Below are 16,449 nucleotides of genomic sequence, written 5' to 3'. Positions count from 1 at the left end.
ACAAAGGTCATTTCAGGATGAGAAGGGAAAATTGCTGGCAGCTGTTCTAAAGTGGTGTTAGAAGAGCTCAAACTGTATATAGAATCACAAAAAATAACTAGGTCAGGCTAATTTCCGTACGAAGAATCTCTGTAAGGTATATAAAGCAGGAAAAAAAACCCACCTTGTAATGCTCTTTGTCTGTTCCAACATCTGCTCGTGGCTGCTCTGCAAATCCATGAATTAAAAACAATGAAGAAAAATGCTGGCTCAGGATACAGTGATATGCAGAGTCTACATGATGGCTCTCAGCCAATCTCAGTAATTAGTTTGTAGCGACTGTTTTTAGAGATGAGCTTGACTGACTGCGGTTTCACAGCATGCACAAGCCACATTCCATATTTATTTTGAGATCTGCAGTGCTTATACTTTGCATGAATGCAGTTCAGATCACTACCAAAGCTGTAGTATTTAGATGAGATTGGAAAACTGCTTAATGAGATAAATTTTGATTATTTGATAACAAACTTTCTTCCAAAGTAAGAAAAGTAGGTGAACTAGATGAGCAAAAATCAAGATACATAATTAGTTTAGGTCACACAACCAGCAGTATGAATTGAGGGGTTCAAGTAAAATCAAGTTTAGATCTAAATGCAGGGAAGCAGGATCTGCGTTGAAGTTCTTCCCCAAAGTCTTCTGCCTGGTATTGAGCTGGAAGTCTCCTCACCCAGCAGGTTTGAACAGTTGATGGTCACCCACACTGAAAGTTTTGCTCCACGTCTTCTCTGACTGCATGTTTGCCAGCTGCCAATTTGTCAGCTGTTACTGCGCTGTGCAATCAGCTGCAACATGATTAACAGATCTGTCTGATGAGAGGGCACAGGCAAGCAGTCAGGTAGATGTCCACCCAAGAGTGATAAACGATAGCTTCTTTGGCCAGTGCAGTGGGATAGGGGAGGGGATGCTGATGCCAGGCATTGCTGTGCTCAGGTTCTCACTGTCATTCTGGGAGCACAACTTGCAAGTCTGAGCTTGATGACTAAACTGCATATAAGAGGGGGTGGTTAGGTACTACAATCCAAGATTCACAGCAGAGAGCATGCCAGGCAGGAACACACCTCTCCCAGTCCACAGGAGAGGCCAGAGAGGCGTGCCCGTCTCCCAGATTTGGCCACCTACTTGTACCCTGCTTGCGCCCATGCACGTGCCTCACATTTACTCTGAACCTCTGTACCAGAGCCAGACCACCTCTGTGAGTGCCAGCAACCAGCACGTTTCATTGCTTTGAACTATGGCCAGCACTGGTGCTACCACCCACCCTGTTTTGTGTGGCAGCTGAGCAAGTAGAGCTCGGGGAAAAGATCTGAGTTCAGTGCCCTCCTTAGACCAAAGGAGTTCAAATCCACACCTCTCACAAGAGTTCTCAACCACTGCAACCTACAGAGCATCATCAGCTTCCTCCACTGGCTTTAGACCTCGTGGTAGTAGAGGGTATCTGTCGGACATGGGCAGCGGCAGAGCACGTGGGAGCAGCTTCTCTGTCACACAAAGAATAGAGCAGTCTACGTGGACGAGAGTCCTGATCCTTGCTCCCAGGATTATATCTGCATTTACGCAGTTACTGTTGGATGTGAAATTTATAGCAAAGTGCAAGGCAAGAGTCTCATGTATAGTAATAGTAAATCGCATGGTAAGTCAAAGGCCAGGGACTGGAACAAAAACACGCTGTCAGCTGAGCTTGACACTGTGAATTGAGTACATTCCCTGCTGGCAGCCTTTGCCCTCAACATGGGTCATTTTTTAAAGGGTGTTATCTGAAGAAAAGCCGGAAATGCTGAAGCAAGACTTCATCACTTCTGTGCAGCTTCTTTTTCTTACATTTGTTCGTGCATGTGAGCAGTCTGGTTTTCTTTCCTAGATTGCTTGTGGTGTACAAAAACAATCTTGCAGGAACAACCCCGTATTAAATAGAAAAGAAGTAGCATTAATGTTTCCTGGAAATATTACTGCTTATGCTGTTAAAGATTGAAACTGGAGATGTAGCTGTGAGTTAAAAGTTTTAAGATAAATTAAACTTAGTCTTTTAAAAATACAGATTCTTTCAATAAAGGGCATTACAACTGAATTATCTCTACTTTTCCAGCTGTTTCTAATGGCTTTGCTGGAAGTTCTTATGCAGTCAGGCCCCCTCTCTTCCCTTGGGGTCTCTAAATAAAGCTATCTACACGGACAGCATGCTACTTATTCCTCTAGCAGCTGCACTGGAGTGGTGAACTTATATTATTTTGTGTTTTTGTCTCTTTGCTGTGTAACAGGATGCTTTTGAAGGCACGGAAGCTCAGCAAATTGAAGTGCTTTACATTCTGAGGACAAGCTGTCTCTGTCAGCGCTGTTTCATTTACAGCTCTGATTCACTGGGTGACTATATGCAAACCTAGCATCAAGAATGATTTTTATATCTATATATACACACACATAGATATATATTAAGAGGTCATGTTTATGGAGTCAGAAGATAGGTAGTTCTGTGGTTTCTATACTTTGGCAGCTATGAAAGAGTGGTGAAGTTGCAAATAAGAAAGACTTACACAAAAAGACTAAATTAGCTTAAAAGATTTACTAAACTCAGATGCATCCTGAGTTTTAGGAATCCAGTTCTGCTCAGCTGTCAGTGTTCCTGTCACAGGTATTACTTCTTCCTTTTTTCTATGTTGTAACCTTACCATTTAGATAGCACATGGACAATCAAATGCACGCAGGAAAGTTTGAGCTTTATTCTTATAGAAGGAAAAATATTACATGCTCAAGTGCAAGCAAAATTTGACTTTTGAGGCCAGAAGACCATGCCACAAGGTATCCAACCATCTGTAATGGCTATAAATAGCAGACTGGGATGCTATACTCCAGGCATGCATGTATGGTTATTGTGTGGATCTGTGTAAGAAATGTATATACTGGCTCCATATACATACGTACGTATGTGATGCGGTTGCATACTGTCCTGGCAGACCAAGTATACCTAAGCTGTTCTACCTTGCCCAGCCAATTGCAGTGCTGTGGCAGGACGGTGTTAGCTCCCTAAGCAGTGGTCCTCCAACCCATGGGGCAGATGTGCACACACGTCTGACGTACCATCACTGCCTTTTCTGCTTCTGCCTGGGTTGTGCCAGCTGGCACTGCCTGCACTCCTCGTCATGGGCAGCACAGCATGCAGTCGTGGGGTTGCAGGCTCCCCTCTCCCCTCCATGTCAGCTAGAGCTAGGTGACTGTAGTGGTGCTGTCAGGGCAGCAAGGAGGCTAAAAGGCAGTGCAGAAAGCATGATGCTGTTTGCAGCACTCTCTTAGCTCAGTGCCGTTGCCCACTGAGCAATAAAGTGCAGGGACAGCACTTGATACTGCACTATTTCACTCCAGTGTCTTGCAGGCAAGAAGCAATCCTGGAAAACGTTGCAGTACTTTGTTGGCCGTCACTGTGTTGTTCTTCCCGTTGCACAGAGCGGTGCACAGCTCTGCTCCTAGGGAGTGGGTGTGCTGCTGCTTGTAGCCTGCTGCAAGGTGGGCTGGGGCCAGAGTGACGGGCCTCTCAGTGTTGGATGCCACTACGCGTGGCATGAGCGTTTCCGTCAGAGCATAGTGCCAAGTTGTCTTGCCTGCCAGCACTGTGACACTGAGTGGCTGCAGCATGGAAATATATGTATGAATGAATTTCAACTGAGATCCCGCTTAAGCTGATGACTCAATATGTGGTATCCTTTGTGGGAAATGGTGGGTAAGACAATCCTCTTAGTCAGGGGAGTCTCAGATCAGGGCAAAACAAGTGTTATAGCCAGTTGAGACAAAAGAAATGGTTTTTGAGAAATGGCAGCCTCTTTCATGGTTAATGCTGCTTAGGTGGGTTGTTCTGGGACTTAGATGTGTGAGCTTTCGCAATCACATTGTCACAGCGACAAACCTAGTCAACTGGGGTACAAGCCGTGCACATCACCATCAGTTCTGCAAAGGATTTAAGAAAGACTGTGCAGCTGAAGGTTTATCCACCCCAGTGGGGGATGATGGTATCTGCAGATGCATCATGGAAAATATAGCAAAAATGGGGTTCATGGTAAGTCTGCAGCTGCTGGCTGGGGGTGTCTGTGCGTGAGACGGCGCCCAGAAATTCTCAGGTGAGAGATGCTCGCCCCGACCAGCTGTTTAAAGGATGTTGGAAAGTTATTTCCATTCCCTCAGATTAAAGTCATCGTACAATATTGTGGCTTTGCAGTGTAAGGCCCAGATATGGCTTTGGACATCTGCCATTTGAGTGACAGACTGAAAAAAATCCTAGCTTTAGGGTGGGTATTTTTCCAGGTGATAAGACTTTCTTAGTAGCTCTACCTACTACTGATTGTAGCAAAATGAAAGCGGTTTTCCCTGTACATGCCAGGGCTTGGGAAATAAAAGCTGTGATCCATAGAAAGTCAGAAATCAGGTAGATGGCTTAACACCCCAGAAGCACTTGAGAGCCGCGCGTGATTATTGGATTGATTTAAGGCTATTAGAACTGCTTTACTGTCCTTCTGTGTGCCACGAGAACCTGCATATGTGTGTACATACGCAGACACATATACCCTATTAGCCTATACACATTTATATGTACATATGCATGTATGTGTACATCGTCTCAGAAACCAAAATGGAAGCGGCTTTTCCCCCAGCGTGTAGTGTTTTCATATGGTTTAAAGCAAGCGAAATCTACAGTTACAGTTGTGTGCTGCTGCAGGAGCCATGTGAGCAGCCTGATTCTTGTATTGACGGCTGTAAGAAAGCAAACAGGTTGTCACAACAAATGTTCCTAGCCGTGTCCTAAAAGGGCTTCTTTAGTGTGAGGGGTTTGTGTCCAAATGGTTTTTCTCTGCTCTTGTTTAAGTGCCACTTCTGAAGAAATGTTGCAAATCCAGAACAAATCACGTGCTTGACATCAGGGATGTTGGAAAATTCACGCAACTGCTAAAATTCACACAGGATGGGCAAAGGGATGATGCCTGTTGTTCATTGTGATTTTTAAAACAGCCTTTGAGTTATGATTTCCACTGTGTTTTTACTCGTCCCTTTTCTTTTCCAGGGGTTAAAACCAATTTTAGCTCTTCAAGCAACACAGGCTGTACCTCAGTGCCTGAAGCCCGTGTGTCGGCTGCTGGAAGCAAAAGGTCTTTTTCTCACAAGTAAGCAAAGCAATTTTTCCTGAAGAGTGAGAGAGTTGCTAGTGCAGAGAGAGACTACTATGTAAGGCCTTGCAGCTAATACATAAAATACCACTAGTGTGAGTTTTGAAACAATTTGGCTAACACTATGCTCTTGGGCAGCACTTACACTGATGAGAACTGTAATATGAGAAAGGGGAAAAAAAAGCTATATTTTTTGAGACCAAAACATGTCAATAGGCCAGATCAGCCGACAGGTATTTTTTTGTTGTTTGTTCATAACAAGTATGGGAGATACCCTCAGGTAAGACAGAAAAGACTTCAGCTGGAGTGGAGGAGGAGACAACTGGGTGTATGTTGCTTAACAGCAGTACCTCTAAGAAGTTAACCTTAACCTTTTGGTCTTATCACTGTTTTCTCTTTGTAATAAACTGTCAGCTTGGCATGTCCCTTTCCAGGTCATGACCTTATTTTTTGTAGGAAGAAGTAGACAATATTGCCTTTGATGCTTTTGTATTCAACACCCTCGCCCAACCTTTCTGTAACTAAAACTATATGCAAATAAAAAAAAAAAATATAAATCAGTTATCTATCTAAACAAGTCTTTCAAGAAAGATTTCTGTAAGATTTCTCCCTATCATTTGTGAAGTGCAAATCCAGAGAGCTTGTGAATGCGAGGGTGAGGACATTTGGGTGGAGCAGCGCACATTGTGCTCCACCCACAAAATCCCTGCTGGTTACATTTGTTGGAGCAGGTGCAAAGAGTTCAGATTGACAGGACGGGTTTCCTGCCCTTTGTGGAAGTGCTGGCAGGTAGGCCGGGACTGGCAGTGGGATACCTCTATGCTTAAGTCACACAGATGTCTCTGAGGTCGGAGTGTGCCCCAGTGCACAGAGATCGGCAGAATGATGCTTAATGAGCAGTTTCCTATCTGTGTCATGAGACTGTTAGAAAAATAAACATTACCTAAGCACTCTCTAGATTAAATCTAACCAGTAAAGGTACTGGCCGGGGGGGGTGTGTGTGTGTGTGTGTGAAAAATACTAAGTATAATATGAAGCCCTAAAATCACCTTACTTGCAGTAAGATTCTGTATCATTGCATGTATTTCTGTGCATTTAAATGTAACTTTAAATTAGAGCATCCTGACCCACTTAATTAGACAGAAGGCCTCTGTAATAATGCTCCTTCAATTGCATTGCTGCGTTACGCACAGTCTATGTGAATTCTGCCTCACCCAAGAGTTGATGCTGTACTGTACGAAGTGGAAGGAGAGGTCTCCTTTGCAATATGTTCTCTTTTAACTGTTTGACTCAACTTCCTCTGAAAAATCTCAGTGTTGTCACAAACCACAGTCCAGCACTTCATTGTAAAATAATTATAAAATCACCCAAACCACAGCAGTGTGATGAAGGTTTGCAGCAGCCACCTTCCTTATAAACTGTTCCATTTTCAGAGGAGGGACGAAACCAAGTTAGGGAATCTTGAGGAGAGTTCTTGCTTCATAGTGCTGTGGTATTTAAATTTTTATGTTCAAGCCTCTTTGGTTGGCTGGATTTGCCTTCTTCTTTTCTGAAACCAGCCCGTTCATTACAGTTTAGAAGAACCAATTCCATGAGAGGATGTAGGTAGCAGTGTAGCAGTGCAGGAAGACAAACCAAGTGAGCAAGCGAGGAACCCACCTTGGGAAGCTGTGCTCAGAGCACCTCAGTCCTTTGGCAGTTGCCAGCAGCACAGATACCAGTTGCTTTCAAGCCCACAGTCGACAGTCAGGTTATTTAATAAAGAGTGGGAAAAGAAAGGTAGATACGTATGAGGAAAACGGAAGGAAGGAAGGAAGGAAGGAAGGAAGGAAGGAAGGAAGGAAGGAAGGAAGGAAGGAAGGAAGGAAGGAAGGAAGGAAGGAAGGAAGGAAGGAAGGAAGGAAGGAAGGAAGGAAGGAGAGAAGGAAGGAGGGAAGGAAGGAAGGAAGGAAGGAAGGAAGGAAGGAAGGAAGGAAGGAAGGAAGGAAGGAAGGAAGGAAGGAAGGAAGGAAGGAAGGAAGGAAGGAAAAAAAAATCTGTGGTTTTCTTTGTCTATTTTAATACTATTTCAGCCTGCTCACAGTAGGCTTTGAACTATATCTAAGCAAATGAATGGTCAGGCATTGGAACAGGCTGCCCAGGGAGGTGGTAGAGTCGCCATTCCTGGAGGTACTTAAAAGATGTGTAGATGTGGCACCTCAGGGCATGGTTTAGGAGACTTGGTGATGTTGGGTTGACAGTTGGACTTGATGATCCTAGGGGTCTTTTCCAACCTTAATGATTCTATGGTTCTCTTCTATGATTCTATGAATAGTTGACAGTGGCAGCTGAAGCACCCTCTATGCCAAAGAGAGAAAGGAACAGTGGCTCAAACAAATCTGTTTTCATCACACACTGTGATCCCTCAGGCTGCTTGCCAAGGAACATGAAAGCAGTCTTAGAGCAAACCTCCACGAGCAGGCATCTCTCTGCAGGTCTGGCCAGGGAAGGCTGAAGCGTGGTTCTTTTGGCACTAGCCCAGGCTGCAGTCCTCTCATTACTTAATGGAGTCAGAGGTTCAGGGAATGTGGATGATCTGGTGGAGTCAGTGGGAACCGTGCTAGCCACAGAGAAACGTGAAAATGGCCACCGTTTCCCTAGATCACATAATTCAGACTGAGAGCCCCACAGTCAGTGAAAGAGTGTGCAGTGGCTGATGACTTCAGGACTTTCTTCCCGGCCACTCACAGTTATCTACCTGTTTTAGTGTGTAGACAACTTTGTGCGTGAAATAAGACACATAATGAGTTGTGTGATAAAGATAATCCAGTATGCTTTAACCATGTTGGTTCTCCTCCAGTTGTGGCCTTCATGGTCAGAATAATGGATCCTTATCCAACAAGTCCAGACCCAGCCCACCTGCTTCCCGTGAAAAGGCCCCTTTGTCAACACTGAGCAAAAACCAGCCGAGTCCTGCGAACACCCGTCAGAATTATGGGGCTTCTTTAGCCAGCAGAAGCAACTCAGGCTCAAACAAAGGAAGTGACAGCAGCCAAGTGACGAGGCAAGTCTTTATTTCAGCATCCTGGTGTTCAGCACACTGACTTACCTTCTCTGCACTCAAATGGGGCATCAGCTGGTTGTCTGGCTTGCCAAAGGGGTCGTGTTGCTCCTCAGCATGGGTGTGACTCTTCATATTGGTGGCTCGACAATCAACAGTGTGCTCTATCCCATGTAAAAGTTTGACTGTTTCAGTACTGTAAAATTCAAGGTTACTTTTAGTCAAAGCACTTTGTAGCTGGTTTTCACTCCAAGGCAGGCTCCTTTCCGTGGTTTTATGTTGTCAGTTCTCATGTGGCTTTCCTGGTTCTTTCACAGAAAGGTCCTTTCTCCTTTGGAGAGAGTTGGGTGGGGTTGTATAGAAAATATTGTATGCTCGGGTGAAAATTCACCCTGCCCGGCCTTAGGTACCTCTGCGTGCAGTTTCCTCTACAGGGAAGAAAACTAATACCTGCGGGAGCGTGCGACACGTATTGCAGAGAAGAAATTGTTGTTTCTCTCCCTCCCTTTCTCTCTCTTTCCTCCCACCCCAGGCAACTCAACAGCCAAGCATGTCAGATACACACCTAAAGCTAGACAGGATTAATGTAGGTTTCAGGGTGCTTGGCTTCTTAACTCACATGTGGAGCTGAACTCAGTCTGTACGCTTCCTTACCTGGCTGTGTCTGCAGCTGGGTGCCCTTGCCAATGGCCCAGCTGCCTGCTCTTGGGCACCGTTTTGGGTGAGGAGATGGCTAGGTGTTTTAAAGTTAAATGTCTCATTTGAGGTAATGGCACTGAAAACAAGTATGATAAATAGTAAATTTTGTACTATAGCCACAAATCAGCCATTTTCTCAAGTACTTTGATTTGCCAGAGGGAGTCACTTGTGTGGACACTGAGGAGCCCAAAATGAGTCAAGCGCCATATCAGTCTATGGGATGTATTCCTTTTTGCCAGGACTGAAGAACTGTAGGAGTGATGTTATGTGATGGTGTGACGGTTTTTTTCTTTTCAGGCGACCAGGGAAATCTATTTCTTGTGGTCACAATTGCAGCACTAAGCCAGAAAATCCGGAGCGGTATTTGACTCCTCTGCAGCAGAAAGAAGTTACAATACGGCATTTGAAAAAAAAGCTGAAGGAATCCGAGTGCAAAGTTACAGAAAGGTATATTTCACTTCAGAAATAAGACTGGACAAGATTTATTCAGGAGCATTAAGGGATGGGAGTCCTGATCATTTGTACTCTTTTCTTGACCATGTAAAGTTTTCATTAAGAGATTTGAAATATGGTCGGGCTGATTAGGTTGTTTTCAGGTATTTAAGGTTTCATTGTGTGCTCAGTGAATATGTACCGTGCACTTTTGTTACAAATATGGCTGTCTCTTTTTCCCTTTTTTTGAACTTTCCCGATAGAAGACTTTCAAAGGATAGTTCTTCACCAGCCTACTTTAGCACTGAGACCTTTTATACATAAAAAAAGTTCCACCTCACTCAGAAAATACGACCAAAAATGTCCCCCTTTTCCCCTAATGAAAGAAAAGCTCTGACACAAACTAGTGTGCCCGCTTGTGGTTTTGTTGCTTAGATATGGACTTTTTTGCAATAGCACTTTGTATGGATGCTAAGCGAAGAAGCAACAATGTACGTTACACAGCAACAGATGTTCTCTCTTTTACTAAAGCTGTGCTCTGAGAACTGGCTTTCCAGCACACACAACCCAAGCGGGCACAACGGGTTGTTTGAATGGAGTCCCAAGGTAGAGTCCCAGGGACCCCTTGGTCCTGCTTTGGGTGGCCCAACATCTGTACCTGTGAGGGCTGGATCTCACGCAGGGGGCCTTTCTCCCCACTTGCTTGCAAGTGAAGGCAGAAGCCTCTGGATCCATGCTGGGCTGGGGGGGTGCAAAGCAAGCCGGGTGCAAAGCAAGCCAGGTGCCTGCAGCCCTGAGCCATCCTGCTGTCTGAGGCTACTGTTGGCTCTGGCTATATGTGACGAGCTGCTGGCAGGCACAGGGGACACATCCAGGCAGCTGTTTGTCATTTCCTCCAGGGTGAGGCAGTAGATGAGATGTCAAGCGCTGTACTGGTTGGACCTAACCCAGAGGCCACCACTTTCACCTCAAAGTGTCCAGGATCACAGCATAGCCCACAAGGCTGCTGGCTGTGTGGCAAGATTGGTGACTCCAGCTAGGAATCAGCCAGTGTGTCTTGGCAGCCAGCTGACATCTCTGCCAGTTCTCTCAGAGGTGGCAGCAAACGATGCATGGAGGAATTTGCTTCTTCCTTGGAGCATCTTTGCAGCATAGCCACCCCAGTGAGGTGGAGCCTCACGTTGACTCTTTAACTAGGCAGTCACCACAAGTGTTACGATATTTTTATTTTGCTCCAGGGAAAGAGAAATCGAAAAGCTCAAAGCTCAGGTGGAACGTATGAAGGAAGACTGGATCGAAGACGAGTGTAATCATGTGGAGATGGAGCTGAGCCTCTTGGAAGCAAGGAGGGAAATTAAAGAACTCAAGCAAGTTATTGAGAGCATGAAGAACAGCTTGGCTGAGAAAGACAAAAAATTTCAGAAATACTTCCTAGAAATAAGCATTGAGAACAAGAAACTGGAATCTTTGGTGTCGAGCATGGAGATGGCCCTGAAGAGCTCTGTGAGAGATGAGCAGTGCCCGGAGTACACATGTGACTCTGAGGGCAAGCCGTTGTGTACCACGATGCCAGACAGCCCCACCACAGAGGACCAAGCTCTGGAGGAGCTGGCAGATAGTGGGCTGTTTCTTCATGAGGACACAGCTAACGGGACTGATTTATTTGAAGAGAGTTTGACCACCACAACCCCTGAGTTGAGTGAGCCAGCTCCCTCCAATTCTACTGTGAATCAAGAGATGCTTGAAAATGTTCTGGATGAAAAACTAACTTTTTCCCAGGAGGAGGAGGAGAAAGTCAGAAACATGATGGTGGAGCAGACCATCCAGACTGATGTGGTGCCATATAGCCTAGAAGGGGAGCAGTTCATTCAAAACATGTTCAGAGCTCAGAGCTCAAGATGCCTGTCCTCTAAGCCCGCCTTCTTCACTGAAGGAATTGGGTCAATTTCTCTCGAAAGCCTCAGTGATTCTGGTATCGTAGTGGACTTAACTCCAGGTGAGCCAAACTCTACCATCCTTTTGTCTCCTGTGACACCTCTATGCAGGAAGGTGGAGCACGGAGTTAATGAAAACCATTTTGTGAAAGAACTTGATTTTACAGAACCTCATGATGATGAAGTCTTTGGGTACGTCAATACTGTTTCTCAGACAGGAATAAAGAAGAGATACTGGAGCAGCAGACTCGCCAGCGATCTGGCTGTAGCAGCCCCTGTTGTACCAACTATCATGCGGCCTTTCAGTACTCATGGAGCAGGAACAGATCTCATTTACAGTACTAGACCATTGTTTTGCAGTTCTGTCCTAGTCCACCGTTTTGCTCTTGACTATTTGATTTGCCCTATAAATCGGTTTGAAAACATGTTACTTGTTTCAGAATGGAAAAGGTAAAGCCTTTCTACAGGATGTTTGTAACTGGTGTTTTTTGAGAGTACTGCTGCCTACAGAAATAGTCCTCCTGCTCCCAGTCACCATGTTCCCCACTCCCCCACCCCACCGTGCTGGTGTCTTTCTGGTGCCAACATATCTGCACAGTGAACATGACCAGGGAGATCAAGGAGAATACAGTGAGTTCTCTTTCATGTTTGTTTGCTGAATGTTAATTTGTTGTTTGTTAAGCTCAATGAGTTTCCCTGGCTGCTTCATTGGGCAAATATACCAGCACTTTGCACTGGCTCAAGAGTAGCGTGAGACATGCACGGGAGCAAACGGCCAGAGAAAGGTGGGCTATTTCTTTAGGCAGCACTAACCTAAAACTTTTGTGAAATTACAGTGTTGAGTGACACGGAGGCTTGTTCCCGCTAAGGATGTCACACATGTATTCCAGAGAGCATGCTAGTGTTATCCATTCGTTGTCCAAAGAGTCAGTTCAATTTAGAGGTAAACCCCCTATTCCCCAGGCAGTTTCCAGCACATTGTTTGTTCCTGTCTTGTGTAGTGTTCTTCTCAGTTGTACAATTGCTTGAGTGTTTCACTGGTCTTGTGTGTTTACAGGGACTGTAACCAAAAAGGTACTTTGTTGAGAGTCTTGAAACGTGTTAGAAAGATAAGTATAGGTGTAGGTACAATTTGAGTGTTAATGTTGTTTTAAAGTTTTAATGTGTTGGAATGTTGTAGTCATATGAGCCCTTTGAAATGTATTGTGCTTTAGCTTATTGTTTATTTAATTGTTTCATTGTAAATTACCTTTATAATCACAAGTTCAATGAAGCCTGTTAGAAATGGTAAATGTGTGAGTGTTTTATTGTAGCAAAGCCATATAAAATAGCCGGTCTCAGCTGAGCTATTGGGCACAGGCAGAGCTGGCGGAGGCACTGTATCAGGGCATAAGGAACCATCAGGACCCAAAGAAGAGAATTCTGCTGAGAAAAACTTCATTACAGCTCCAAGCATAAGCACTCAGGCAGAGAAAAAGGCTCCAGCTGGTCCGTGGACACACATGCCACCTGCATGACTGCACCCATGCTGAGTTAACAAATGCAAGTGCCTAATCTTTAATTCAATGCAATCTTCCAGAAGCTTGTAACTGCTCATTTCTGTGCTGCCAGGAGAGTGTCAGTCTTCCCGGCATTTAACAGAAGTCCAGAATACCTTGTTTAATTAATCTGAGAGCCATGCAGTCTCAGTGTGCCCACCGAGATGCCACTGTGACCATCAAACCACAAATTCTTCCTGTCCAAAACTTGAAATCCGTGCATAGTTCAGAGGAGGGCAATGCTAACCAACAGGCGACATAGCGGTGTTTGCCTGCCTCCACCCAACCTTTCAACAACACCTCTGGCCGGTTAAACCTCACTGGCTTCCTGTTCTCCCCTCCAGCAAAGCAAGTGTAATATTTCTCTGTGCAACCCAGAGCAGAAGAAGCCTAGTGAAGCCAGACAACGCCATGCACTGCCCTGCCGCTTTGGGGAAGAATGGAGTTATTAGCCACAAGGAAGGAGGAATAGTTGGCCAGCATGTGGGGAGCATTTGCAACACTCAAGAGGGTGACATGCACCAATGCTTACAGAGGCAATTCAGAGACCTTTTGCATCCTTGTAATTCGAGGGTTCTGAATTACTTGTGTTTGCAACAGATTCCCTAGTGTTCATTAAGCATTTCACTAAGGAAGAGGAATCGAACAGGCATGTTGATGTAACACAGGCTCCAAGAGTTCACAAAGATGAGAACACGAGAGCGCCTTGCTTCCTCTGCCAGCAACTTCCTCTTCCACGCTCACCTACCTTGTTGGGTTCCTGCAGGCCACTTGACTTGCCTTATGACACTACTGCAATACATAGTTGCTGCAAAGTCACTTTCAAAAGCTTTTCTTTTAAGTACCTGGGCACAAGGGCCAAAATTAATAGGTTGGCGGGTGGAGGGGATGGGACTGGAACACAAGACACAACATGCCTTATTGCTACTTCAAAGCATGTCTGTTCAAGGCTGAGAGCGCAATATTTTATATGGGATTTTACCATCTTTATCACAATTTTGGGTCTCTCTTTAACAGCCACTATTGTTTAAGTGATCTTTGCTTTGAGCGGTGGTGAAATGGAGCATAGTTTAGAGGACTAGTTTAGATCTTCAGTTCTAGGAGAGAGATTCACCTGTGACTACGTGGGTGTCTTTTGCAGCAAGCAGGCAACCAAGCAGTATGAACCTACACTTACATTTAAAATGTCAATAGGCTGAACTCATTTCAAACCATGTTTTGGACATGGTCCATGTTTAAGACACAAGGCGCTAACACCAGAATAACGTCAAAATTGCTTCTTGCCCTTAAAAACCTTCTGTCCGCTCAACTCTCGTAAGTTATTTAACTATGCTCAGCAAGAGAGTTCCCGTCACATTCCTGATAGAAGTCCGTGCTCTGATCTCTACCTGAAATACAGCTTGCTTCCAAGCTGCCACCTTTCCTCCTCCATCCTGCAAGCATGTAGACAGCTCAAGGTACCCTTTGTAAGAAGAGGCCTGAAGTACCACGATAAATGCTCCAGTCCCAGACTTTGTGGGACTGGCCTTTGCTCCCCGATCCACAGAGGATATCCCAGTTGTTGTGACAAATGTACCACCTTGATTTTTCCCCATCTAATATTTGGCTTCACTCTTAGTCATGATTCACCTGGATCCTGCTGCTGCTGTATGCGGCAGCTAGGGGAGGACCATTAGCCTCCAAAGAGTTCAATAAAACTTCCTCCTTTTTCTGAGTTGAGAAATTGTTCATACCATACTGAGGCAAGAATTGAAGTCTTGCCTCAAAGTGTGCAGGTGGGGAGGACAAGCAGGGCATAGGTTAAGGGTCAGGTAGCAGGTGGCTGCTTGAATTCATGCTTACAGGGTAGCATAGGAACCAAGGCGGCTCCTTCCCTGGTTGAAGCAACACCTATTGATAATCCCATTATGCATTTCTCTTTCTAATCCAGGCTCAAAGAAGCCTTTCTTTAATATTCAGCTGAAGAGGTACCCAACATGCCTCTCAGCTGCTGAAAACACCGAGGCACAGGCACTGCCCACCGCCTCACCAGAGATTCACCTGCATGCTTACTTAGGTCCACCCACTCACAAGGCTCTTCTTCACTTCTGATCACTTCCTCATTTTGCCTTCTTTCCCCCCCGAATCAACTACCTCACCTAAATCCCAACCGCTAGAAATGCGCTAAAATTGAAGCACTGTTTTATTTATGTCCTACATGAGCAGAACAGGGGAGCATTTTCCTCCAAAACCCTTCAGACAAATGAACATGGGGCATTGCAAACACAAGCAACTATAGCGCAGGAAAACATATGAAACCAATGCATGCTGTTTTGACATACAGACTGCTACCTACGAGAGCACTGTACCCTTTCTGGCATTATGTCAGGACTTGGTAGAGTAGATGGGAGCAATTCCTAGAGCAGTTGTGCTCAAGTACAGGCAGGGAAATGGAGGGAAGAACAGCAAAACAGTGTGAGTACGCAGCAGGAGAGGGCAAAGCAACGCAGGAGGGCTGATGTGCAGGAGGTGGCAGCACCTAATCGTTTTTAAAACGGCTGAAGGCTCAAAAAACACGAGCATTCTCATGACGCAGTCAGGGGCTTTGTTTCTAACTTCTTAACTAGCCAATGTTTTGTTATTTTTAATAAATAACATCTAGTTGCACCTATTTTACATTGTCTCAGAAATAGCAATAGTAAGCACTAAACTAATTTTTTTGGAAAGATGCGATGTCGCTTCCAACCTAAACTAGGCAACAGGTATTAGGTTTCCCTGCCCTGTGTCAGCAACAGGGAAAGAATTATGACATGTGCCTCCTTACTTCATCAGTGTGGTTAAAAGGACAGACGCGGATTGCTATTAAAGCTTATTCACAGACTTTCTTCTTATCTCCAATCCACCATCAGATACTTTAGAGGTGTGTACTAGGAGCAGATTTGCTTGCCATACTGCTGTTCAGTCTGGACAGACTGTCGTCATCGATTCTACTCCAGCCAGAACACTTGCGCAGAAGATACACACAAAAGGGCATATTGTTGCTTTCTAAAAGGTATTTTAAAATTTCACATTTCTCAATGACTTCTTTAATGTCTAAAAATTGCTGTCAAATCAGTTGGTCTGTGCAAGATTTTAAGCAGCATGACAAGCATACTAAATATTTTTTAAAACTTTTCTCCATGACAAAGGCCATTCAGATTAAGCCTTACTGTCTTTACTTTCTCAAGTACTTCTCTTTTAAGCAGAACTTGTAAGACAAAACTTAGTTAAAAATTCTATTTTTCGAGGCAGAGGTGATCTAGTCCCCCCGCCCCTTCCCATTCTGTTACAACTTCACAGGACCCTGGATACACAGGGAACCCGTCTCAGGCACAGGATTTGCTGTCCTCACTCATCTGCCACAAGACAGCCCATGAATTCAGGGATAATAGCATCCGCACAGCAGAAGATGCAGGAGGTATTCACTGAAGTTCTGAGCTGCACCTAATAACCACATGGACCCTCCTCCTCCCACACACCTTGCCCTCCAGCAGACATTAACTTTTCTTCTTCATTAAACTACTGTTGTCTTCTACTGCCTATTTACCTTGCACGCTTTTCTGACAGGAATCCCACTGTAAATACATACAGTAAGTGTACAAAAA

General features: G+C 44.8%; 1 protein-coding gene across 1 annotated transcript in view; it reads left to right on the top strand.

The window, feature by feature from the left end:
• The first annotated feature begins 2,822 nt into the window (after window positions 1-2,822).
• Window positions 2,823-16,449, top strand: part of LOC142055659 (uncharacterized) — a 35,656-nt gene continuing 22,029 nt past the window's right edge. The window contains 7 exon segments of the mRNA XM_075089777.1: window positions 2,823-2,832; window positions 5,081-5,180; window positions 8,023-8,226; window positions 9,220-9,369; window positions 10,593-11,241; window positions 11,243-11,300; window positions 11,303-11,593. Of these exon segments, the coding sequence (XP_074945878.1) occupies window positions 2,823-2,832; window positions 5,081-5,180; window positions 8,023-8,226; window positions 9,220-9,369; window positions 10,593-11,241; window positions 11,243-11,300; window positions 11,303-11,593 (1,462 nt within the window).

This window comes from Phalacrocorax aristotelis, chromosome 3, assembly GCF_949628215.1.
Source record: "Phalacrocorax aristotelis chromosome 3, bGulAri2.1, whole genome shotgun sequence".
In the NCBI taxonomy this organism is placed as follows: Eukaryota; Metazoa; Chordata; class Aves; order Suliformes; family Phalacrocoracidae; genus Phalacrocorax; species Phalacrocorax aristotelis.
Note: the sequence above shows the minus strand (reverse complement) of the source record. Positions and strands in the feature narration are given on the sequence as shown.